The sequence below is a fragment of the Gasterosteus aculeatus genome, chromosome Y (genome assembly GCF_964276395.1).
Source record: "Gasterosteus aculeatus chromosome Y, fGasAcu3.hap1.1, whole genome shotgun sequence".
NCBI classification, from domain to species: Eukaryota; Metazoa; Chordata; class Actinopteri; order Perciformes; family Gasterosteidae; genus Gasterosteus; species Gasterosteus aculeatus.
In genome coordinates, this window is record NC_135709.1 from 6,808,090 (window position 1) to 6,835,908 (window position 27,819).

The window sequence follows — 27,819 nt, forward strand, 5'->3', positions numbered from 1 at the left end:
CCCACGTCGGACCACACGGTCAACTGCCGGCCACCATAACAATGTTCACCATCTTCCGCGGCCAGTGGGAGAAGTGGCTGTTGCTAATCCTCCCCCTGTCGTGTCTAATTCAGTCTCTGCATTTTTTCGACCTTGGTGCTAATTCATAGCACGTGCATTGATTTGTCCATCGTCGGGGCGTCGATGCAAGAACTGGGGGGTAGAATGTAGCAGTGTGGAAATAGGGTTGTCCTGCTACAGTTAACTGCGCCTGCCGACCACTAGGGCGGCGGTACTATATAAAGGCTGCCCCCCTTCTCGCGCCCCACGGAGGCATCATTTCCGGGTCGGGTGTCTGTCTGCACAGAGTGGCGACAGAGTGCTCCGTGCCCCGTCCCCCTTTTTGCTCTTGGGTCCTCTCAACCGGTGGTAGATGTCTTCCTGCCGTGTGGGTTTTTCTTTCCCCCCCCTCTCCCTGTGCAGGTTTGACCTGGGAAACAGGGAATGCTCATCAGCTGGCTGAAATCCACCGGGGGTGATTTTATTTGACAACACTCAGTTGATTCGGGCCACTGCTGCTTTGACTGCAACTTTGACTGCTGCTTTGCCTGCAACTTTGACTGCTGCTTTGCCTGCAACTGTGACTGCTGCTTTGCCTGCAACTGTGCCTGCTGCTTTGCCTGCAACTGTGACTGCTGCTTTGCCTGCAACTGTGACTGCTGCTTTGCCTGCAACTGTGACTGCTGCTTTGCCTGCAACTGTGACTGCTGCTTTGCTGAGTAGTTAATCGTTTATTTTGTATTTCTTTTGGTTTGTTCCATTTATTTTCTTTTTTTGTTTGGGTTACGTGAATTGTTTGGGATTAGGATGATTTTTATGTGAATTATTTTCTTTTTCTGTTTTGTGTTAAATTTTTGGTTTAATCCTCTTGTAAACCTTCTTTTTTTGTCATCCTTCCCAGCTGGTGGTGGCGCCGGTGGTGTGGGTGGTGGTGGTCTTCTTCGTGTGTTGTGTCCCATTGGATTGTTGTGCTATCACTGGGTGAACTCTGGTTTGGTTTTCTCTAAGTTTGTTCTATTAATTTTCCTTCCCCTTCACCGGCGCTTCTCACCATTAGGCCTTAGCGATTAGTTTTCTTTTCTTATTTTGTGAGAAATGTTAGATTTTACGGGAATGTATATTTATTGAATAAAAATGTTTTTGTAACCTGGGAACCACGAGCCCTTGCCTGTTGAGTGAAACGAACCCGCGTGCTTTAAAAGGTCTTGGGCCTATCCCAAGTGGCGTTGCCGGTAGAATAGGGAACCATTTCGCCACACTTGCATGGAACTTTTGAAGGAGTTTGATCCTTTCCTTCAAAAATATAACCCTCCCTCAAATGCTACCTATATCTCACCAACATCTCAGAATGAGATGATTGAGTGTTGTGCTCAAGAAGTAAACAGTGTCATTGTATCTGAGATGACAAAGTCCAAAATGTATGCTATTATGGCAGATGAGGCAAGGGATGCACGGTCAGAGCAGCTGGCTGTTTGTGTTAGGTACGTGTCAGAGGGGGCAGTGAAGGAACGTTTTCTAGCACTTACAGAGATCATGTCGTTTGATGCCCAGTCCATTGCAAACAAGCTGCAGCTGCAGATCCAGAACAGTGGTCAGGCAGAGCTTAAGTGTGTAGCACAGACGTATGATGGTGCAGCTGTTATGAGTGGGTCCACTGGAGGTGTGCAGGTACATTTTAGAAGGCTCCATCCTGAGGCTATATATGTGCATTGTTATGCTCATGAGCTAAACCTGGTGTTGTGCCATTCTTGCAGGGTTGGTTCAGAGGCTGTGGAGCTTTTCAACTTGTTGGAGTGTGTGTATTCTTTTTTCAGCATCTCCCTAGTTAATCATCACAAGTTCCAAGAGGCTCAGTCCAAGCTTGGCTTGACAGCAGTTGAGCTCGTACAACTTTCAAACACTCGCTGGGCATGCCAGCTGTGATCAATCAATGCAATTCTTGAGACATTACCTGCCATTTTTGAGTATCTCTCTGCCATTGGATCCCCCATAGTTGTTGGTCTCAAGTTCTCAACAGTCTATTCACTTCTGATGTTTCAGACACTTCTGTCTGTAACTGAAGGACTACACAAGTTCCTTCAGAAAGAGACTTTAGACCTGGCAGAAGCCTTTATCAGCAAACAAGCTGTGTGACACACTGAGGGGCAAACGCACAGATTTTGCTTTTTCAGTATTTGCCACAGCGCTGTATGAGAGAACCAAGGCCCTGTGCCACACCCACAGTATCCCCGAACCAGATGCTAAGAAAAGGCGTAAACAGAGAAAAATGGAGGATTTTGTGTTGGAATCAACCTTGGGTTCAGGCACAGAGTTGATCAGCTCACACACCTTGACAACAGAGCTTGCTTTCCCCCTGTGTGGACCGGATGGTTAGTGAGCTTGAACAACGCTTTTCTAGTGTAGATGCAGGCCTGCTAAAAGGCATCCAGGCATGCAGCCCTAAATCTCAGAACTTCTCAAGTGAATCACATTTGGATGAGCTTGCCAAGCACTACAGCATTAATCTGAAAAAAGACGAGGTTCTGGTGGCCAGAAACTTCCTTGCCCGCAAAACAGAGGCTGGATGTCCACCCCGAGATAGGCTAGCTGTGCACAACCTCCTAGACTCCGACATGTCTTCTTCTCTGAAGGCAATCTTTCAAGTTGCCTTAACAGTGCCTGTGAGCAGCTGCTCATGTGAGAGGTCCTTTAGTGCACTGCGTCGCCTGCATAGTAATCCTGGCTGCGTAAGACAATGGTACAGAAAAGGCTTCACAGTCGCAGCCATGTCAATTGAAAGTGACATTCTAGGGGGACTGAGTCACAACACACTGATTGACCGATTTGCCACCCTCAAAAACAGAAGGCATTCTTTGATGCTTCCACCCACTAAATAATCATTTTCCTGTGATTCCATACAACCCCTGCCCCAATTGTCTGAAATCTCCTGTGCATTGGATTATTTTTTTTAAATAATTTTAATGTATTGTGTGTATTGTGTATTTTTTTTTATCTGCCTCTCATGCTATCCTGGATCTAGTCCTATAGTGTTTTTCTCTGTACATTGCAATCCTTTAAAATAAAAGCAGAGAAAATTATTTCTCTCTTTATTTGAGAAAAGTTAATATTTGTGTTGTCAAATTTCACTATGACCCTGATATTCTGTCTCTTGTGTTATCATATACTGAATGCAAGCAAAACTACAGAGCAAAATCACACTCTTTCTGATTAAACCAATCTATGAACTGTCTGAAAAAATAGCCCACGCAAACACGTCACTCCCCTTGGGGCTAAGCCCCCCCTTTCTTTGAATCCTAGAAACGCCCCTGGGCTGACTTATCCTACCGTAGCTCTTTCTTAATCACGGGTGCGCTTCCAGCCTCTCCTCCGTGGTTCTTCGTCTCCTCCTTGTCCCGCCCCCTCCACTCTCCCCATTCGCCAGCGCACCAACTTTCCAGTCACTGATTGGCTGGACCTGTGGCCAAGTTCTGTGGTGCTATTGGGTGTGGATCTTAGGATTGATGTCCCAATGTAACCACAGGGGCTGCATATAAATAAATATTTCCACACTCTGGGTGTACCCCTATGTTAAGCTAACTGGTTGCATACTGCAAAAACATACTATCTATCTTCAAATCTAATTCTTGGCAAGAAACTTTCAAAATGTATAATTCATTCCTTTTAAGAAATTCTGCAAAATAAACTAGAATGAAGCAGCTTTGAGAAAGTTGCAGCGGACAAACAAAGCTTAGAGTGGGCCAGAAGGAGAGACATTTATGTGTAATCTGAATGAGATGGGGTTCCACTGCAGGCAGGAAAAAATAACTAAACAGAATCAGCGACTTGGACACCTCGGCTCCTGAGCAGAGGGGGAAGAAAGCCCACATGGCGAAGCCTAACCACGTCGACTGCTCCAACAACCCAATCAGCCCCAGTCTACAAAACCACCAGCACTGCAGGCCAAACCTCAGACTGGAAGCTTGGAAGGCAAAGCAGTGTGACTGCATTTCCTGAGTCCACCCCATTTAAACTCACAATATGGAACATATTAGGAGCCCAGTAGAAAAAAAGGGGGCAACGTTCCTTGGTCTTCTCTTTTACAGCCCCTCGGAAAAAAAGGAAACATCAGATTTCTAAAAGGACAAACTGGGCCTGTGGAAAAAAGTTGTTCTTGACAAGATCAATGAGCATGACATACTTTAATATATAGGATTACTTCTCAAAACATGTGAGACTTGTGTATTTTGTATTACTTAGCAGAATGTGTAAAACTTATTTATGATCGTTTTTCTCAAAGAGTCACTTCAAAGAATAATAAAACTGCACAACCAACACCTCTGAAGCACACCGCCTTCATGAGCTATTGTCTCACCGTTTAGATACAAGGATTCGAAAGGACTTGATTACAGCGGATAAGGCAACTTCATCAAAGGAATGTAAATATTATAGATACTACTTTTGTTTGAAGAATTGAGCAGGAGTGATGTGTGTGTGCATTTACAAGAGATGTCTCTGCTAAGTCAGGGTGAGTGAAGCTACATGAACCTATAATAAAAGAGATTTTTTTTCTTTTTAATATAGAAACGCTAATTTGGAAATCCAAATAAGTTTTTAAAGATATACTCAATTTCATTGGATACAACAATGATGACCTGTGCTCTCATGACTTTTAGTTGAACAAAGGAAGGCTGCAATAGGCTGTTGATAAATGCTGTTTATAGTGTGTGTGTGTGTGTGTGTGTGTGTGTGTGTGTGTGTGTGTGTGTGTGTGTGTGTGTGTGTGTGTGTGTGTGTGTGTGTGTGTGTGTGTGTGTTTGTGCTCTCACACTGTGGCATTATTTTAAACTCTGTGGAAACTCACTAAAATAAATTATTTTCGTACGTCAGAGAGGCCCCTGTGCACCCTGTAATTATTGAAGAGATGGTGGGAGAGCACCAGGAGGTGGAGCATCAGCACCAGGCTGCTTTTGGCCGCTGACAAACCACCTAAATGCTTACTCAGTGGTCGCTCTTAGGCTCAGTTACAGGCACGCAGCACAGTAGCACAATCATAGCTTGTCTTCGGGGAGACAAGTAACTTACGAAGCAAGACGATTAAAAGTTGCAAACAAAACAAAAGAAAAAGTCTCCCTTTCCCTGCCCGCTGTGGTGTGCCGGCCCATAATCCCCTCTGAGAGCGTGGATCCCCCCGTGCACTGGCAAGTGTCGGCAGGCCCAGTAAGTGGCAAGCATGGCAGCTGCAAGGAGCCGTAATTAACACCCTTACCAGAGGCGAGAAGACTTCCGTAGGCCAATGTTCATAAGAGAGAGAGAGAGAGAGAGTGGGGGGGAAGGAAGTGTATCTCCTTCTTTCAAAAGATGCTATTACCCCATGTTTTTTTTCTGGGGCCAGACGGTCATCAATTGGAGTGAATAGTAGCGAGCTGCTGTAGGTGCACATATTTATGGCATATAGGACCCCCCAGGACAACTCTAAAATACTGACTTTAGTGTCTGTTTTAACTTTACGGTATCATATGAGCCAACACGAAAACTGGAAGCTCTTTTGGTTGAAAGTATCACATTATTACTCACACATTGAACCAAGGGATGCTTTTGGAGGCGTCCTCACATTTTGTTTTAAGGGAACAGACAAGTTTAGCAACTAGATTAAAATGATCAGAGGGACCTCGATCCTTTGTGACCGACTGTGAACACGGAGGACCTGGCTTTAGGAGAGGATTAAAGACAATAATCTAGAGTCAGAGGAATGTACTGAGGCTTTGGCAGGACAGTGGCCATAATAACAGGGTTTGAAAACTCAACGCTTCAAAAAGCAGTTGTCCACATACAAAGCTTGGAGGGACTCATCTGTGCACAGAAACACAAATGCAGATACAGCCAGATGTAGCATTTGTGTATCCTTTAAAGAGCCTGCTTCGTGTTTGTGTCATTGTGAAAATAGCTACTATGTTGTTTTCTAGCTAACAGACGTTTCTAATTAATGCATTGTTGCAACTACACCGCGGTAACTCAAAGAGGGAAAAAAACAAGAAATCACAGTCTTCTCCAGACTCCAAATCAGAGACTTCTATCAGGCAGCAGCCTGATGATCAATGCAATTCCTGACATAACGTGGCACCCTAAGATGCTAACATAGCTTTTCCTTTCTCTCCTTCAGTTTGCTCAAAGTCCTCCTGCCACAACTATTCCTGCTCTGGAGCAGAGCGGGCGCCTCTCAAGAGATGCTGCCTCAGTGGATGTAGACGTGTGCTGTTGCCCGGCCCCTCCCCAGCCCTGTCTAATTAGGCCACCTAAAATACCCACTGCGGTGGCTTGTGTAATCTGCCCATTATGTGTCTTCGCTCCTCGCCACCCCATAGAATTGTCTGCCAGTTCCTCTCCAGTGGTGATGTCAGCAGGCCTGGAGGAGCTGCCTTAGCCTTTATGGAGGCGAAGGACGAAGACGCTGCTCTCAGGAAATCACAACATGTGACAACCCGTCACAAAAAAATCCCCACTCTTGTGCTGCTGAAAGTATTCCTATTCCTATAAAACTTCAGAAAAAGCTCATCCGGCAGATTTGATTCACTTTAAAAAACCTGTTTCCTTGTAACTGCACAGTTCAGCATTACATCTGAGTGTTACTGAATGCCTCTATTGCTGAATGTTGGCAGAGAACTCTGCACCCAACACCTCCCCCCCCATCACTGCCACCACCGCCAATCTGACAACCCTACACCAAAAATTATGAAAGAAGCCATCAAAACCACATCCACCTCGGCTGAAGTATTTAAGATTCCAGTAGGCTTGTAAAACTTCTTGGTTTCTCTGTATACATTCCAGTATCAGTGTAGCGGTTTCCAGGGTGCCCACTGTCCACAACTGCAGCATCTCTCCTGGGTCCTTACTACAGGGGTCCTTGGGACCTCGAGGACATGTGGATCAGTGGAGTTTGCTTTGTCTTGAAATCTAGCTAGGCACATAGTTTCGGAGATGCTTTTTAATATTACTCTTTTCAATTACTGTTCTGAATAAACTGTGAAATGATTGCTATAATCATTTTCTGCTTGGCAAAGTATAGTACAAGTTCTCCTAAGATGTGATCTGGTCCCAGGCTGATCCTGGGTGTTAACTTAAAATGGCACACAAGGACACGTACCTTATTTCAGTAAAATACAACACTATATAATACTACATGACGGTATACTAAGAAATGTAATGGTTGGCATTTTAAGCAAAAAAAGCATACTGGTGACCTCAAGATATCAATAAACTTGTTAAAACATCCTGAAAATAAAACAGAGAGGAGTATTAACATTTGTTACCAAGAAGACCAAAGAGCTAATTGTGGACTTTCGGAAGAAAACTGGCACACACATCCCCATCCATATCAACGGGACGGAGGTTGAGCGTGTCGCCAGCTTCAAGTTCCTGGGTGTCCACATCTCTGAGGACCTCTCTTGGACCCTCAACACCTCATCCCTGGTAAAGAAAGAATACCAGCGTCTCTTCTTCCTGAGGAGACTGAAGAAGGCCCATCTGTCTCCTCAGATTCTAGAGAATTTTTACCGCTGTACTATAGAGAGCCTCCTTACAAACTGCATCTCAGTATGGTATGGCAGCTGCTCTGTCGCGGACCGTAAATCACTGCAGAGGGTGGTGAAAACTGCCCAACGCATCACCGGTTCCTCACTCCCCACCATTGAGGCTGTCCAGAGCAAGAGATGTCTGCGGAGGGCGCGCAGCATCGAAAAGGACAGCTCTCACCCCAGCCACAGACTGTTTGCCCTCCTCCACTCTGGGAGGCGGTACAGGGTGCTCCGTTCCCGGCCCAGCAGGTTCAGGAACAGCTTCATCCCTGCGGCTGAACTCTGCCCCCCACTGAACTCTGCCCCCTACCCCCACACACACATCTCCCTCAGTGACTGTACTTCCCCCCTCCACCCTGGCTTGACTGCCACACCCTCCTCCAGCCACTGAACATTTGCACTGTTATTGTATATCCATTTCTTACAGTTCATTTTGCATAACTATTCTTACTGTACATATCTATTTATTCACTTATTACACTTTACATAAGCACATACTCTGCACTTTTTGCTATTTTGCACTTCTGGTTGGATGTTAAACTGCATTTCGTTGCCTCAGTACTTGTACCCTGTGCAATGACAATAAAGTTGAATCTAATCTAAAAAAATCTAATCAAAGGACTAATGATACAGACCAATCAAATATGTTTATTATGCAAATTCTTTATTATCCATGTGTGAATGGTGTTAGCTTTTTGTCTGGATATTAAAAGTATATGAAAACTACACACCGGATCCAGGCTCATCCTACTTTGCTGTATAGTTTCTCAAGTTGAAAGATTCTTTATCTTTATTATGAGTAGATGAAATCCAGCGTTCCGATTGGTTGAGGGGTTATTATTATTATTGGACGATAATGTACAGTTGCTGTTCACATTGACCCAAGCATTTCATATCACTGTGCACTCAAAGTAACATGTTAGCTTTTGTGTGACCGTAAGTTGACACTTTAGCTTTTAGCTCGATGGCGATCACCGAAATAATTACTGGAAATCCCACGATGATTGAATTCGGGCAATGCTAGCTTTTGCAACCGGAAAATTAAGGTGGACGTCATGAGCGATGTGAATGAATGAGATGGTGCAAGACCCAATGCTGTTTATGTGCACGTTACGGTTAGATATTTTCTCTCTTAGACTACTGAAATGCGATACACAACGTTTGGTGGCTATAACTATTTTGTTTTATTTACTTACTAATTATAATTTCGCGGGTAACCATATTATATAAGCAATAAGGTACTTGAGGCAGTACTTTATCTTCAATAATGCAACTATTCGAGGGTTGCCTAACAACTCTCCCGAACTGTTACATTATTGGACGATAAAGTACGACCTCTCGTACCTTATTGCTTTAATATATTTATATGTATAATATACATGAGCCAAAGTGCATTTCCATTTGTTTCCTCTTGTCCATATACACATTGCACCATACATAAATAATTACATTGTAAAAATGACTCTGTATTTACAAGTATAATATATATTTCATATAATATATAAAACTTTATATTAAATCTAGGTAGATGATATTTGGGATTGTTTGTGGGGTCCGTCTGTGTTATCTATGGTTGTTGAGGAGGATCTCCAGCCAGCAGGGGCAGGAGGTGATGAACTGTCTCGAGTAGCAGGGGCCCCAGCCCTTAGCAAAGCTGATGCTCACACTGTTGGGGTCATAGGGTCCGTCCAAGAGGTCAACCTCCGTGGTGTGCCTCAGGAGGAAGGAGCGCTCATAGTCAAACACCTTGATGGAGTAGCCCGGCATAACCTTCCGCACCACCAGAGTTCTGCTGTTGGGCACGTCCAGGGTTGGGGAGTTAACAAATATGGGGTGCTCGCTGCGATTATACGCCCAAACACCGTCCGGCTCCTTGCTGAGCAGGATGCCATAGCCGATTTTGCCTCTCGTGCGCTGAACTGTGCTGCTGCGGTGCTCCAGGTTGAGCTGGCCCAGGCAAAAGCCCGTGCCCTGAGGTAGATCGTAGAAGATGCTGACGGAGTGCTCGTACACTGTGTAGAGGCGACCCACGCGCGTGCGGTGCTCCCAGTACGCCACGTTACACCAGTGGCTCTGCTTCGGGGCGTCAGGCGACATACTGGCATCTAGAAGAGACAAGGACAGTCTAAAAAAAAATAATCATAAACAAACGTAAACATGCCTAGTAAAAACCAAGGCTAAAGTTTTAGGGGATTAACTATCTCTTTTTATTGTTCGGAGCAGAAATGTACGGGCTGGATGAAGAATCAGTGTTTTACATGTCTGCTTTCTTTTTACAGTGGAACAAAGTTGGCAACTCATACCTTAATATCTCTTCCCAGTAAATCAGCTTGCTAGTTCAGTTTTCATGCTTGCAGTCCGTGAACTCTTTCCAGTGACAGCCCTCACCACTCCAAAGTGAGTTACTGCTGATGATCTCACATCAGTTCCGTCACCCTTCACTTCTCTAGAATGAGGATGCCTCTTTTCTCCTCTTTCCCCATCTTCCTCACATTCCACCAGAGCGGGGGGGAAGGAAGGGAGAAAGAGGGTGCCCCTTCCCCTGCGCCCCGCTCTTCACCGTGCTGTGGGCCCATGGATTCAGCTCCCTGACAACTTAAGCCTGATTTATGCTTCTGCGTTTTCAGAGCGACGCAGACGCATGCCCCCCTTGCGTGTCCCTTGCGTTGCTTTTCACACCTCCTTGTGTCCTTGCGTGTGTCGTCATTTTTCTAGGCTTTCAAGCAACGCAAGCCTCCCGCAGCGCACCAGGCTGCGATTGGTCTGCTAACTAACTCCTTTACGGAGTCTCACATTTCCGCTTTCATAGCCCGATACCGCCATTATTAAAACAAAGAAGGTTTACGATAGAACGGATCAGATTTAAGAACTTTTGTTGGAAGAAATGCGTAAATATGACCGCTTATACAAGCTGTCATTGGCAGGTTGTAGAAGCGGGTTGGATTCATGTAGGGAGATCGCCGCAAACGCCGGTTTGCCGGTCGAGAGGTGCACGAAGTTGTGGAGGGAAATACGGGACAAATGTGTCCGCGAGGAAAAGCAGCAGTGTTGATGCACGGGGCAATAAAGTCTATAATAAATAAATAAACAAATAAATAAATAAATAGACGTGACTCTCTAGGTCGTCTTCAACAAAAACACGTCACTCCGCCTGTTGTTCTGGCGGTGAATTGCTCTGCAACACACGCAGAACCATGAATTGAAACGAGTGCGTTGATGCAACGACGCAGACGCAAACGCAGAAGCAGAAGCATGCGCCGGCCATTAGCACAAGCCTGTGACCCGCTGACCCCCCCAGCCTTCATGCTATCAGCTCCTGAGTGTCTATTGGCACAGAGGGTTTAAAGCCTGGGGCCTCTTTCCTTTCAGTCTCTCCTCTCTTAGGGCTTAATGACCGCTCGCCCCATTAACAAACGCCTTTAAGGTGGAGCATCGGAGATCCACACAGCAACAAATGCCCAGCTCTCCTCCCACCTCGGACTGTTGTGTCCAAGCAGACACGTGTGTACAGGCGGACAGGGATGAAAATCGGCCAGCGTCTTTGTGGTTTTGTCCTGAACTTGTGTGTTTTGGCTAAAGCCTAATTTATGCTTCTGCGTTTTCAGTGAGACGCAAGGACACACAGACGCAAGAGCCCCTTGTGTGTCCCTTGCGGGCTTTTTCACACCTCCTTGTGTTACGTCAAAAGTTACGGAAGCCTCCTGCAGCGCACAAGGCTGTGATCAGGGACGTACTGGGACGGAGAGGCCTTTTACGCGAGTGCCCGAGCAGGATTAATAGTGTTTTTATGGTATAAAGACAACCAGATTACGCTGAAGACCTTCAAGAAACTTTAGGATAACACCTGCCTCCTCAGGTTGTATAAGAAAGTCACCACTGCACTGAATACAACCAGGTCAGCAAAACCTAATCTCAAACACATAAGTCACACGGTATACTGCTAACTACCATCATGTCATGTGTATAGTCAGTCGGAGTGTTAAAATAGTTACAAATACTCACACCCACTCATACTCAAAAACTACAATGCAGTCCCATACAATAGAGATTGTGTGTGTGTGTGTGTGTGTGTGTGTGTGTACTCACTTTCAACTCTCCCTGCCTCAGCTTCCCCTATGCTGGACCCTGCCTCTGCTTACTGATTGTACAGCTACATAACATATGCATGAGAAGAACATGAGTAACTAGAAAATGCATTTCCTGCTGAAAATGCGTTGGAATGCAAAAAGCGAAAGCTGAAATGAACTTCAGAAAACTGCTGAAATTACAGAGAGTTGAACGGAATTTGAATACATTTGCTGAAATTACAGATATTAGAAAAGTTGAAATTAATTTGAAATTATTCATGTGACTCCACTAATGAGGTAATAGGAGCAGCTGTGAGTCACAGACAAAGCGTGTGTGCGAGTAACCACGGCAACGGCGCACCTGGGCTCATTAACAAGCTGCTGCAAAGGGCAGACACAGGACAGCGAGTAAGTGTTCACCAGCGCAAAACTATAACAGCTATCTAAAAAATATGACGTTTATACGAGACCCAAGACTCTACCGAACGCATGGATGCATTTTTTATGTCTGTCCGGTAATAAATACGGCTCCTCTCGCAGTTTACAAAACGTCTACCTTCTGGATTTTTTGAGAAATATGTTGGCAGATTTGTATTGGAGCCTATGGGGCTTTTGGCAGATGTTGTGTCACTCTAACACTCAGGAATCCAAAACTAAAGAAGTCTGGGATTCCATGAACACATTAATCCAATCACCACAACCATGACATCATTAATCCAAAGAAATGAAGCCTCAAAAGTGTATACTTTGGCTGCAAGGACAGAAGTTTCATATTTTTTTAACCAGATTCTGACACTGCCCCACACTCTAGCCCTCGACGTCTCACTCTAGCAGACGCAATACACACTCATGTAAAAGTCAGAAACGGAGCGAAGAACTAGGGAAACATAATCAGTGATTATGAAAAAGGTAGAATAGATGTCAACAAGCAGTTTTTTCCATAAAATAGTTGAGACTTGTGTCAACATTTGAGTTTAAATGGTGTCTGTAGCTGAAAGATTGGTGAAGCTGAAGAATCTGAAAGTTGAAGAAGAGGATTTAAAAACGATCTCCATTGGAAAACCATGTTAAAATATTAATGATTATTGATTTATATAAATTCAAGCATAAGAGGTAGAAAGCAGAAAAGTCATAGCTGGAAAGCCGGAAAGGAGCTGAATATTTTAATATTTGACCGGTTTTAATAGCCGAAAGTGTAAAGGAGTTGAAAGGTGCAACGTAAGAAATAGAAGAAGAAGAAGAAGAAGGCGGAATAAAGATTCAAAGAACAATACTTATACACAATACATATGTACATTATATGTACACATATAACAATAAATATGTCAAAGAATAATACATTTTCTAATTCAATCTGTGCTTCAGTCAGGTTATTATCTAGTATGTGGAACTATTGCCATTTTATCCTATATGTAAATATGTAACATATGTAACATTGTGCTGTATTTTTCTATTTTTGTGTGCGTGTCCTTAATAAAGCTTTGATTGATTAATATGCCTAATATGATTGCCCACCCAGCCCTGCACACTGCCCCTCTACCAGTCTGTTTCCTGGATCCTGCTCTTCCTCTCTTCTCCTCCTGCTGCTGCTCCTCCTCCACTCTACTCCTGCTGCTGTTCCTCCTCCTCTCTCCTCCTGCTGCTCCTCTTCCTCTCTTCACCTCCTCTTCTCTCCTCCTGCTGCTCCTCCTCCTCTTCCTCTATTCTCCCCCTTCTCTCTCCTGCTGCTCCTCCTCCTCTGTCCTCCTGCTGCTCCTCTTCCTCTCTTCTCCTCCTTCTCTCTCCTGCTCCCTCCTCATCAATATGACTGAAGGGGTAATCATCAAACTGTCCCTCTCCATCTCTGACCTTAACAGCTAATATACATACATAGACTCCTTACAGACATTCTTTGCATATAGAGTTTATGTAGCCCCACCCCTTTTTCAGTGCTGCGTTGCCATGCAAAGCAGAGCGTTGCCATGGACACGCAGGATTCTAACCATAGAGACGGTGTGGTGAACAAATTAGTCCTACTGAAGAGATGAGTCCGAGCTTAGGACCCAAGCAATCGGATTGGTTCAAAGCACGTTTTATGTGTAATCGCTTTAGTGCCTGGTTACTAATCATACAAAATCAATTTATTATAGAAGACGTTTGTACTACGTTATAATGAGTCATTAATGTATTTTAACTTATACGTTTCAGAAACTAGTATTTAACCGAAGCTATAAATTGTGAAATTAAATATTTCTCATTTTTAGTGTGTTTTTTAGTTAGCTTAGATAGTAGCATAGCATACAAACTAACGTTATCCGATGATCGTGCTAGCGGAGCTTTATCTGAGCTTCTACTGCCCTGATACTGCCTTACCGTATTCACAGCAAATCGTAATGTAATTATAATTATGTCATTATTTTTTATCGTAATAATCAGCATATTTTGTGATATTTATCACGAAGGCCGGCGACAGACTGGATGCGTGGCATGTCCATTTTTATTTCAGCTCCCATGTTAACAGGTTAGAGCTGCGTGACACAGGGCGCAGGCCTGAGCCACGCGGAAAACGCGTGCATGCTAGAAATAGAACAGACGTGACACGCAAGCGTGTTGGAAGCGTTTCCAGGCAAAATAGAATAGGAAAAGATGTTTGTCATTTTGACACAAATAAATATTAATAAATTACATTTGGATGTTTGAGAGTCTCTAGGTTTTGACATACACACAGATATAAATGTAATTTAAACAAATATATCACCAGAGGCTTTTCATGACACAGCAGCGCCGCGTCTCACACGTTTCTGGTGTACAAAGACATGGAAAACGCCACGCAGCTGACACTCAACAGAAACGCCACGCTCACGCACAGGCAGCCAGCGTGTCGCCGCCACTCGCCGGCCTAATCGTGCACGTATCCTGTCCATGCTGCTGGGTCCTCCTTCCTCATCTGCACCTCCTGCCACAGCACCCTTTTCAGTGCAGAAAAGGTCCGTTAATTTGGCACATTTAGATGCCTCTTGTGCCAACATTTTTTTCTTTTTCATTCTTATTTTTCACCCATTTCTTTCTCTTATTTCCTTCTTTTCGCCATTTTTACCGTCTGTCTCTGTTGCATTCACACAAACCCAAACCTAACCAAGTAAACTCCTTTGAGCCAATCGGATGTCAGGAAATACGAGGATCAGTCCAAGTTGGGAGGGGCCGCTCGTATCCCCCCTCAAGATTGGAAGTATTGGTTTGGCCCGGTCTGAAACGCGCACACACACACACACACACACACACACACACAGCTGCGTTCCGCTGCAGTTGAGCGGCCGGCTACATGCGGGTACGGTAGTGTATCATATCACGTATCATATAAAAATTAAAAAATTAAAAAAACGGTTTGACCAGCGGCCGGTTCGGCCTGAAATGGACCGGCCGTTCGGCATTGTTCACGGTATTCCCGATTGCCAATCCGCCCCTGGTTACAGCCCAGCAAGTGTTGTGATTGAAACAAAAACTCTGCTGCCACATTATCCTGACATAACACATTTTCCTCACATAGTCTGGTCCACTTGGCCGATCAATAGGAAATCGTTGTTTGAGCGGCAACTTTATCCGTCCCACCTCGCTGCCCGGTGGAACCCAAATACCTGCCTTTCACCTTAAATTAGTCAAACTAATATAACTCATAGAGTTCCTTGTTATTGTTCATTTGAAACCAAGCTCTTGACATATATTGATTATAAAGACCAGTCAAAGAAAGTTCCCGCCCTCGTCTTGATTAAGTATTAATCAAATAAAAGTGTGATCTGGGGAGAATTGGTTAGAGAACCAACCTTCTGCACTCCCCCCCCTCTCCCCAGTCCTAACCAGAGTAGAAAGTCAAGAGGCACAGTGAGGGGAGGAGGGGGGGGGGGGGTTCAGGAATGTGCAGGGTCTCCTCTACTCAAACGCTCCGGCCTTGGCCCCGGACCTTTCTCACATGCGCTTTGGTGATTTTGAGGAACAAAAAAATAATTTTGAGTTGTTTCGCAACCCATTTGCCGTCGACGTGGAAACTGCACCTGTGCAGATTCAGATGGAGCTGATTGAGCTGCAGTGTAATGGGACACTAAAGACAAAGTACGACACTGTTTATTCACTCCATTCCCGCAGCAATGTCCCAGCTCCGTCTACATGCGGCTCGAACCTTGTGCATGTTTGGTAGCACATATCTGTGTGAGAAGCTGTTCTCCGTGATGAAGACAAACAAAACAGCACACAGGAGTCGTCTCACTGATGAGCCCCTTCAGTCCATCCTGAGAGTCTCCACAACACGGGACCTCACGCCAAACATAAACCAACTTGTTGCCAAAAAAAGATGCCAAGCATCCAGCTCTGATAAAATGGCATAAGAGCAAAGAAAACTGAATGTTTTGCATCGTTATTTGTTATTTCTGCAAATTGTATTTATATTTCCAGGTTTTGTTTTGTTTTGCAGTATGTTCGTATTTCTAACTTTATAATGTATAATTTTGACAGGAGATATTTTTATGGAGAGTAAAATCATTTGTGATATTTAAAATCTAAGGTTTTTTTATATAAAATGACAAAAGAAAAGAAACTCAAATGTTTTGATTTGTTATTTTAATGTTTGCTTAAAGCACAAGCACTGTCACAATTTTTATTTATTTTTTAAGGCGTTTTTTTGCAGCATGTTCATATTTCTAACTTGTATAATTTTGACTGGATATATTTTTATGGAGAGCAAGATATTTGAAGTTGTTTGAAGTTTAAGTTTATTTAATGCAGGATAACATTCCTGTCTGTTTGTATTTATATTTATGTTAAAAGAAACATTTAGTTTTAGTGTGTTCAATAAATGTTTATTCTGTTCGGCCCGCGACCTGAAGTGTGTTTTGAATTTTGGCCCCCTGTGCAATTGAGTTTGACACCCCTGCTTTACGACATGGGTGCTCATACTGTTGTAGGATATTAGAAACAAAAATACGACCCGGTTCATAAAATTAATAAAAATGCATATAGTGTACACCAGAATACAGCCATGATTCTGAAACTGTAATCAATAAAGTAATGACAATATTGTAAAACTACTGTAAATCTGCAACTTTAATAGAACAATACCAATGTACAGTTATGATTGTATTTGATGTAATGTAATCAACTGGAATGCATGCATGTAATACTTGAACAACAACTGATATTTGTTAGGGATTTAAGCCAGAAGTGCACCCCTAGTCAGGAAATTATAGTACGTGTAATAATGTTTAGTGTTAGAATTATAGTTTGTGTGTTATTAGATATTAGTTATTACATTAACATGTTAGATGAAGTGAATGCAATTTCAATCAAACACAATTCATAGTCATTTAAATCATATAAACACTGTACACATTAACATTCTGTCACAATGTGATGTTAAAACCTGGGGACGGATGCCAATTGCCGTTCTTTATGGATTTCTCCCAATTTTATCCCCAAAGAGGGTTTTTTGGGAGTTTTTTCTCCTGTCAGGTAATAAATGAACAAATTAATGTAAGGCAGCCGACTGAGGCAAATGTCTTGAGAATTGAACCACATGAACTGTCTTAGATCTTATGATGAAGTGTGATGAACGGTGATCATTAATGATGGGTTGTTGTAATGAAAGTGTACTAGTTATAAGATGAAGACTTAAACGATGTATGCTTTGTTAAATTCACTCATTGGGGCATAAAGCCACTGTATCTACATTGAGTGCATTGGAATGTGAGGGACAGCTAGGACAGAGAGGTTTCAGGTTACAGCTGCAGCTTCACACCTCAACGTGGAAGGGACAATGGAGGAGGTGACCCTTTGGAGAAGAGGCCAATGACATTCAAATGCACCAAGGAAGACACACCTCAAGAGTTTTCAAAGGACCATGGCGGGGGAAAGACTGTTAGAATTTCTCCTGCAGCCGCGTTGATAAGTCCCTTCAGACTTGCTCAGAGGATTCTCTATTTCGCGAAATATTCCACTGTTCGCTTAGTATTTCACTTTGTAATTGTAATCCCTATTACGTTGTTCAGTTATTAAATAACTTTTGATTTTTGAATTTAAACGAATTGACTCATTCGTGTCCTCGTTTCCGGCCGGGACGAGAACAAAGGATTGAGTCCTCCCTCGAGAGCTTCCGAAACCTTAACAGTTGGCGCCCAACGTGGGGCTCTCGTTGGGGGAAGACGTTGCTGAGAGGTTTGACTGCAAGTACCACGGGTACAAACAAGGTATAACAGAACCTTTTTCATGAATTCTGTGATAGGTAGATTTAGGAAAATTTAGAGTGGTGCTGGCAGTCGGCCATGAGGCAAGGCCTTAGATGCTAAAGACTAAAGGCTAGTACATTAATGACTTGGGTGAATATAATAAGCTGATATTGAATAACAGTGGGGGCATACTTTTGCAAAGTGAATGCGAATGGGAGCCGGCTTTTAGAAATTCCAAACACGCGCGTTTGGTGCGTTCAGGTACACACTTAGAGCGTTAGAAAATCCAGGCGGCGAACTGGTCTGCTGAGACATAAAGACCAGCAGGATAAATTCATACAAGTAGACCCGTATGGGATTGGTTAGGGGGTTCGCATGAGGCGTGACAATGCGCATGTTGTCCACTAGGTTTCCCACAATAATTACGGCGTCTTTAGAGAAGACTCTTTTCTTCATTTCCCCTCTCTGTGCATAAGGTCCTTCACAATTAGGTATTGCAGGATTTTAATAGATTGGGGGGGGGAGCTTGCTCTACGGGATTGGCTTACGGGAAAATCCAGCGGCGACTGGTTAAGTATATGATTAAGGAAGCTCGAAGCTTTGGAGGCCTGAAGTCTGGAGGATAAGAAGAGGTTAAAGGCCTGCAGTCTTGCCTTGAATTTTGAGGCCAGTAGTCTCATTTCATAAGCAAGGCCAGTAGTCTTGTTTTGAGGCCAGTAGTCTTGTTTTGAGGCCAGTAGTCTCATTTAATAAGTGGGGCCAGTAGTCCTGCTTAAAAGGAAATCCAGCGGCGACTGGTTAAGGTTATGGTTAAGGTGAAATCCAGCGGCGACTGGTAAGATCTGCTTAACATTTTCCACTCTCTAGAAATCCTATGAATTAGGTAGATAGGTTATCTAGAAGAGGGTGGGTGGCAGATAAGCGCTTTAGTGTAAATGATAGTGTATATACATCTGCATGCTGGTGTGAGTGTTTGAGTAACGTGGTGTATGTGCTTGATTGATGAATAGATGTTCCGAATTATGTTTTACTACGTGTATGTGATTGTTTAACAGTGTATATATATGTATAGAATCCGAACTGGAGACTGATCATCTCCGGCGTCGGGTTATAAAACCATAGCATATTAAGGTGTTGGTGAGTAGTCCAACCCGGACCACGTGGGGCTGCCTTGCTAGCGGCTAACGGGGTCTCATTGGTAATTCCACTGGGGAAATAGCGGGGCTTGCGGGGTGCTGATAGCTTGACCACGTTGTGGGTTAGCAGTTAGCTTGAGCCCATTGTTCTTCGCTACGCCAGCACACGGCGTTTTACGATCCATGTGCTGAAGTGTGAGGCACTTCCTCTTTGGTAGTTCTGTGTTCGATCTTCAGCTATCGGCTGAACAGCGCCTCGTGTGGTTGGAGTAAGTGCACATCGTGAGGGGAAGCCCCTGAGTGTGCCATGTGGTGGATGTAGAGGGAATTACAAGAGGGGGAGTTCAATTTCTTCGCTTGCCGTGTTCGGACGTTGACTTTGATGCACATTTGCCTTTACTTACTAGGATAGTGTAAAGATTGATAAGATAACTTGACGGATATCTGGATTGGTGTTGACGTTTATTTGAAACATTAAAGTGCTGTAATGTTACGTTGAATTTGGTTTGTACTATAGTTCTGCATCGATTTTGGATTGGAATTGGAGGTTGGCTTAATTTTGATGTGGTGCTTTTGAGAAGCTGTTATGAATTGTTTGATTTCGATCTCCAATGTTTAGCTGAAACCAGATTGACTGTCATTGCATTGTCTTTGGGTTGGGGGTGGATCATTGTTTATATTGCGGTATAATCTCTGGCGGCATTTGTGGGGGAGTGCTTCTGCTCTACTTCCTGATTAATATTGCCGGCAGTTTGACTGTATCATCATAACTTTGATTAATTTTGTAACCTTGATTAATAATTTGGATTAATTCATTTTTAGACATCAAGATTAACTTTATTGAGTTTAATTTTTAGACTTTTGAATTTTGAATGAAGATTGAGTTTTGATTTGAGATATAATTAATTCTTTCTCTTTTTACTCTGTACAATTGTAATCATAGTCTTTGGCATTGATCATTGATTATACTCATTTTTACAGTTCTGTGATTGATTTGATTTTGTGGTTAGAGGTAATGATAAGTTGATTTAACCTAGTGGTCTAACAAGATAGTTTTAGTAATTACACGGCAGTTATTGGACTGATTTGATGTTGTAAATTGCCCTCCTTACTTTTTAGATTTGGTTATTTGTTTTACTGTGTCGATTCTAGTCGATAGTTCAATTTGACATTTCCTCGGACAGCTGTTAGGGGTGACTTAGTTTGGGTTTTTCTTACACCAAGTGACAGAGTAACACCTAGGACAGAAGGGACAGCTTAGCGGTTGTTTAGAGTATTCCAGGTTGCATGATGGCTGCGCTTACGACTCAGGAACTGCTTGTCAGGGCCAGAGAGGAGGAAGCAGGTAGCTGTGAACATGGCCGTAAAACACCAAGTGAATACCAGGAGCCCGCAGAAGAGCTGTATATTACTTCAGGACTCCTGTCTATCAAAATACACGTGCAGAGGACCCATCCAAACAACGACAAAGAAGGAGAGGTTGCTGATGGAGGACGTCATCACAATAGGCATTGTATCCTGGTGAAGAAGGCTCCTAACCACTATGCAGACTATATTCTCCCTATAAGAAATGAGCCACCTGCAGCCTCCCCTGTCCCACAGTGCCCACTACTGAGAAAAGCCAACGGTCAGAGCGAGTTTGTGCCCTGGAGTCATCGGGACATGGAAGCTCTGGAGAAGGGACTGCCGCCATTGGGAGAAGGAGCTAACCCATGGATCCTGCTCTTTGAAAAATACACAACGGCTGATAAATTGGCACTTGGAGATATATGGGCTTTAGTAGCCCGTCTAGAGGGAACAGTCAATCTAAGAGCCTTGGAAGTAAGAACAGGAACAACCAACGACGACAATGAGGATCCATTTGACGCCGTCAGAGGAGTCTTCTGGGAAGCAATGCGAAGCGTCTGGCCCACAAAAACAAGCATAACTGTCCTGGCTGCACTAGAGATGAAGCCAGCAGAAGAGATGTTCCAGTACTTGAGGAGAGCAGAGACAGAATGGCATTTGGCCACAGGAGAAAGACATGACAATAACAAATCTACTGCAGTAATCTGGCGACACACTGTGCAGCAAGGCTTGCCCCAGGCTGTTCAAACAGCGTTGGAGGGAGTAGTGGGACTGGACAACATGGATGAAATCACATGGAGAGACCATCTAACCCACTTCTACAAAATACAGAGAGCTGCGGAGACAAGGAGGCAAGAAGAACTGGGGACGATGACGCATCGACTCCTGAAGATCCAACTGGCAGTGGCGGATGCAGAAGTAAACAAAAGACAGCGAGTCAGGAAACAATTGCAGGTGACAGACGAGCAACCCCAATACCCCGTTCCTCCAGAGGCCCAATATCCAGCCCCAGCAGTCAGAGACCGTTCAATGGTTGACCAGCAACCACCACCTCAGCGCAGAGGCAGAGGACGTGGAAATAATAGGGGAAGAGGAGATGAATGCTACTTATGCGGACAGACGGGTCATTGGTCAAGAATATGTCCAACGAACATGCAGTTCAGTGCAGCTCCTCCACGGTCTTCCCGTCAAATGCAGCCCCGGCAGGACCAGAGGGTCTACCTCACCTCCACCCCCTCATGCAAACCCCACAGCAGACGAGGCCCTAAACAACTAACTGGTGACACACCGACCCCCGCTGCTTTCCAACAGCTCAGATAAGCACCCTCAGTCTCTACGGTTTACGACTCACATTCCAGGTAGAGACTAGAGATTATACACTGCTGAGAGTGTCAGCTCAAACTAGACTTAAACCCGTAGGGAAGATTGATTAAAAAAGGAAATCAGTCATTGAAAATTAAGATACAAGGTTGTGTAAGATTTAAATGAGGAATGAAGGTGATAAGGAATTAGGAGAGTTGTTGTATATATTGTCCGTATGTGGTAATAATGTTTGTAGTTTTTCGAGTTTTCTCCTGAATTCAGAGATGGGCGGTAAATTGTTGAGTGCTGCTATTGAGTGTATAGTGCACGATACACTTGATACAGTATCTTGATAATTGAAGCAAATGTCTGATCGAAGGAACATTTATAGCACCAGTACACGAAATATGGAAGTTTGTTACAGACGGTCATCCTGTAATGTTCAACAAGTAGTACACCCCTACATTTGGATACGCTAACCATGAGAGGTTAGTGATCTATCAGTAATGAATGAATGGATTGGATCAAACTAAGCATGAGCTGAGTTTGTGTTTGCAGGTAACAGACATGTCTCCCACCCTCTGCTTTGCTTTTGGGCTGAAGAGCAATAAAAGTGGAGATTAACACTGGAGGGGGGTCTGGAACAGATGGGTCTGATGCTAAGTTGATTTATTATCTCCTGGTACTTTTTGGGATCAAGGGACTCATAATCTTAATTATTGTTTTATGACCCTGAAGGGTTTGGAGAACCTTTGTTGATATCACCGGGGTTTGAGGTTCACATTCTGATACATTGATTGAAGTTTTAGAGACTGATACTGCAAATGCTCGACCACTTGTGAAAGTGGTCGCAAAGGTCAGCAAATTGACTATAATGATGGAGGCCTTCAGTGAGGCCATCGAATGGTTTATTTTAATGGGGAAGTAAGCAAAGAAGAGAAAAGTAGGTTGGAATGTTATGAGAGACACACACAGGTGTTTGACAGTATGACCAAGGGTAGGTGGAAGTGGTAAAAATGGGAAAAACAGGTTGAAGAGTTATGCAGTAATGCACAGGGTTTCAAAGGTGATGACACATCAGGACAGAGCAAACAGGCTGAAGGTAAAAGGAGAAGAAATTGACTGTGAGGGTGAGAATGTGAGGTAACATTTTTGTGTTTACTTGGAATGAGCAGATTGCTTCGAGGTTAGAATGAACAAGGAGAACTTGGTTGGTCAATTAGTTGATGAAGACATGGAACAGTCATACACCATGAGGGTGAGACCTACAAGCAAAAACTCAAAGGGATCATTGAACGGGGACACGAAGGCAATGTTGGTGTTAATTTTTCATGAGTTGACTATGGGGGTCAATAATCAGTTATGTCGGAGATTTAAATTTCTATAAATAAAGGGCTCCTCAAATTGGTTGGAAACAAGGCCGTTTGAGAAAGGCAATTTTTCAAAACAGTGTGTAAATACTCTAGGAGCAGATAAAGATATGGAGAGACATTCTTTACGTCAACGCATCACATTTTTCATTCAGCTAGAGGGAACAGAACCAGAACAGCAAGAACAAAGAAGAGATTTCTCCTTCTAAGAAAGCAACATTTATGAGAGTCATCTAGGTGCTAATTCTTCAGTTGTAGTAGTAGGTAGGTATGTGTGTTTGTTATGTTCATTAGGGAACTCCTTCCACCATCAGGTGAACATCAGGAGTCAGGACAAATGATGACTTTGTTGGGAGTTTAGCTCCCAGTAAAAGAAACAATAGGCAGATGCTGAGATGGGAGTGAATTAGGGACGAGGATAGATTTCAGAGGAGATGCAGAGGTTGAAAGGTGATGGCGACTCATGGTCGAGGAGGGAGTGAGCAGACTTCCCTAAACCAACGACTGATAAGAGGAGGAATCCTGGGGAAGTGTCGGAGCCATAAAATCCATCCACAGGTTGTATTTCATCTCAGAGTCACCCAACAGGTTTAAGATTCACACACGGTGTGAATAAGAGCAATTATTTCACTATGATAAAATTTACTGACACATTTTCCTCCAATGCGAGACGGTCCAGCTCTGCAACGACACCCAGTAGAAACGGCGTTGTGGGGGTTTTACGACGTTGTTGGATAAGCCAGGAGGTGGCCTGTGGGTGATTAGCATTACCAAAGGCTATGTGAAGGGATGCTTTTACACCTACCTCAACATGAGGGACTGGGGGAGAACAGAATACAACTAGAGTATCTGCCGATTTGGGAACATTATTGCATGCAGTGTAAAACACAATCATAAGATTCTAAACAACAGAGATGTGTAGATGACATTGATTTAAGGTGTTAAGAAGAACATACCGTCGTTCTATCAATGAAACAACTCACAAATTGATTAGAATGTTTTTAGGAAAACACTAGATGTTAGAGTTTAGCTACTCAAGTGGCATTTTAGGGATAACAGCAGACGATGGCCAACGCAGGAAGATCCAACATGACTTTTCTTCCTGGAACGAATGTGTAATGACATTGCTCTTCTCATACACTGACACAAGGACTGATGAGACACACAGATGATACAATTACTCCACATTAAAAGAAAACGCTAAAACTGGGAAATAAGTGGGTAAAATGTTGAGTTCCAGTTATGTTTAAATATGCACACACTAGATGGTAGAACTTGTTTGCTTGAAGAGTTTGGTAAACCAGAAGGAAGAGCAACAGGAATTGGGAGAGCACACACACACACACACACACTCACACGCACATCTAGACACACCTACACACACACGCACACACATAGCTGCACCACTTGTGCTTCTCTATTCAACAGCCGATTGGGGAATCTTGTCCTAATGGGACCTCCGGTTAGCAGAGCAGGCTGCTCACAGGAACTGAGGTGATCCGAGGTCCAAGGAGGGAGCGTGAAGCTTAATCACACGTCTAGGATGACAGCTACGTGTCATCTGACCAAACCGCTGACAACAACAGATGTTCCAACAGAGGAACATCAAGGAGGAGAAGTATAGGCACACACATACAACGAAGGAATCCACAAACACTGAGCTAATGTGACACACCATTTCCAGATTAGAGAAGGAACGGGAACTGCTGGGACACTTGATAAACACATATGATAAGAATGTTCAGGATGCAAACAAGCATACGCCAACGATATTACAGTAACAGAATTTGAGGATTTTGAATTCAGAGCGGCTATTCGGTTGCAATGACCAATCATCACCAAGATAAAACTAAGTAGCATTAGACACATTCACAGGGGAACATTTGGACAGAAGGAGGGGAGAGAAGTCCACCATTTCATAGGATTGTGCCTATTCAGATAACTACAGCATCGTCTCGGTTGAAAGGCATATATCATAGTAAGAATTGAAAATAAGAATTGTTTTTAGGAGGCTAGAAGTTCTTGTATGTGTTGTTTCTATTTCACTCCAAACAGAGCTGAGATCATTATTCAATGCAGGTGGATCCACACGACAACAAGTGGAGAGATGGTGTCCATTTATGGAGGGAGAGTAAACTATGAAGGGCAGGGTCTCAACCATTGACCCACTGGTTATGTTCTCCTCAACATGTGTTGTCAACTTGAAGCATCACTGTGGCACCGCCACATATAGAGCGGCTATTCTGTTTGATGTCATCCCTCCAGAAACAAACTTCAATTGATGGGAGCATCAATTGAAAGACACATCCAGAGCTGCCCCTGGGGGGGGGGGGGGGTAAATTATATGTCCTATAGTGCTTTTTCCTTTAGTTTCAGATACCTTGTCCCTATATAATGTGTTGATACGTGTTGAACTTTAAGCGACTGAGACCAGATTCACTAAGAGATCCAGGGGGACATTTTCAGGAGGTTAGCTGGAAACGGTAACTTCTGCAAAATGTTTGGATCTGTTTGTTGTGCGATCATCTCCAACAACACAGCTCCTGGTGGCTTGGTGACCAGAGCACAAGCCCCACTGACAGCTTGAACCAGCAGCTGACAGACAACTAAGGCGACGACAATCCTCTCACCAACGGGTTTGTCAGTATTATTGCACAACGGAAAAGTGCATTCCTGTCTGCGTTAACCCTTCTTGTGTTACAGTCATGATCTAGTCCACTACGGATGAACCTGCATCTCCTGCATCCTTGAATTCCTGCAGGGATTGATCGATATTGTGCTTAGTGAGACTAGTATACAGGGAAATCGGTAGCGAGTAGATGATGAGGGACAATCACTGTTGACGGATGTGACTGTATGATAATTTTTCTGTCTTTGAGAGATGCTCACAGTGAACTGTGAGCAAGGAGGGAATTGTTAGGGATTTAAGCCAGAAGTGCACCCCTAGTCAGGAAATTATAGTACGTGTAATAATGTTTAGTGTTAGAATTATAGTTTGTGTGTTATTAGATATTAGTTATTACATTAACATGTTAGATGAAGTGAATGCAATTTCAATCAAACACAATTCATAGTCATTTAAATCATATAAACACTGTACACATTAACATTCTGTCACAATGTGATGTTAAAACCTGGGGACGGATGCCAATTGCCGTTCTTTATGGATTTCTCCCAATTTTATCCCCAAAGAGGGTTTTTTGGGAGTTTTTTCTCCTGTCAGGTAATAAATGAACAAATTAATGTAAGGCAGCCGACTGAGGCAAATGTCTTGAGAATTGAACCACATGAACTGTCTTAGATCTTATGATGAAGTGTGATGAACGGTGATCATTAATGATGGGTTGTTGTAATGAAAGTGTACTAGTTATAAGATGAAGACTTAAACGATGTATGCTTTGTTAAATTCACTCATTGGGGCATAAAGCCACTGTATCTACATTGAGTGCATTGGAATGTGAGGGACAGCTAGGACAGAGAGGTTTCAGGTTACAGCTGCAGCTTCACACCTCAACGTGGAAGGGACAATGGAGGAGGTGACCCTTTGGAGAAGAGGCCAATGACATTCAAATGCACCAAGGAAGACACACCTCAAGAGTTTTCAAAGGACCATGGCGGGGGAAAGACTGTTAGAATTTCTCCTGCAGCCGCGTTGATAAGTCCCTTCAGACTTGCTCAGAGGATTCTCTATTTCGCGAAATATTCCACTGTTCGCTTAGTATTTCACTTTGTAATTGTAATCCCTATTACGTTGTTCAGTTATTAAATAACTTTTGATTTTTGAATTTAAACGAATTGACTCATTCGTGTCCTCGTTTCCGGCCGGGACGAGAACAAAGGATTGAGTCCTCCCTCGAGAGCTTCCGAAACCTTAACATATTGACTAAGGATCATCCGAAATCCGAGTTACATTGAACTCACCAGAAGACCACTCCCAGAGGTGTGGACACTGACTTTCACACCTTTAAGCATTGTTATAAATACCTGTAGGAACCATTGTTCTCGAGTTCGCTGGTGGAGGCTACAGACGGGCACTAGGGATGGTCAAAGGACTGACCTGGGGCCTGTTGGTCGCTGAGACCAGCGGCTCCTCAGCTGAGATGTTCTTTTTACCACAACGCCATCTCCTTTATTAAATACATTTGATTTGAACCTTTCGATCAGCGATGACCTCTGTCCGTCCGGCGTTTCTTCATTTTTGAACACAACAATTTGGTGATCCCGACGTGATGGAGAGCAATGGACGGACGGAGGAACAGCTGATCTGAACAAAGCCCAGCGATCTATTTTCTTCACTCACACGGCGCCATCGAAAAGGTAACCGGCAACCAGTTGTTTTAAAACCGAAATGCTGTATAGTTTATCATAGAACATTTAGGTGTGAGTGGACAAGATACGATGTTTTGAGGTAAACTACATTTTAGAGAAAAAAGTTTTCTCTTAGCTTGAATGGCCGTTGTGATAAAAAGCACATTGTATATAGTGTTTGTTTGGACGTCTCTGTGTGTGTTGCCGACAAAGCTTGGTTGTGTAGCGTTAACGTTAAGCGAATGGGTGGCGTTAATTAACCGATCGGTCATAATAAGGAATGAGTGAAAACCTAGTATAGGCCTCAACCGGATGAGGGAAAACGTATCACAACTTATAGATTGGATACGTAATGCACGGTGTATAACGTTCTAACAGAGTTAAAGACCCATGTGGCGCGTCGGGACCGTGATCGTGTTGCCGAGCAAAGGAGGGGGATGAGGTTTGCCGTTCAGTGGCGACTAGCGGTTGTCTCAATAAGCCTCTTTTAGACTATGTTAGAAATCACA

At 43.6% G+C, this 27,819-nt stretch overlaps 2 protein-coding genes across 2 annotated transcripts in view; one reads left to right on the forward strand and one right to left on the reverse strand.

Annotated features, from left to right (window-relative positions):
* Positions 1-8,217: 8,217 nt before the first annotated feature.
* LOC120812725 (mothers against decapentaplegic homolog 6-like) overlaps positions 8,218-27,819 on the reverse strand; it is a 33,452-nt gene continuing 13,850 nt past the window's right edge. The window contains exon 3 of the mRNA XM_040168893.2: positions 8,218-9,694. Coding sequence (XP_040024827.2) covers positions 9,153-9,694 — 542 coding nt within the window. The 3' untranslated portion in view covers positions 8,218-9,152. The remainder of the gene's footprint in view (positions 9,695-27,819) is intronic.
* Positions 16,822-26,793, forward strand: LOC144391318 (uncharacterized). The gene has a single exon (XM_078097945.1). The coding sequence runs from the start codon at positions 20,271-20,273 to the stop codon at positions 21,648-21,650; it is 1,380 nt and encodes a 459-aa protein (XP_077954071.1). The 5' UTR covers positions 16,822-20,270; the 3' UTR covers positions 21,651-26,793.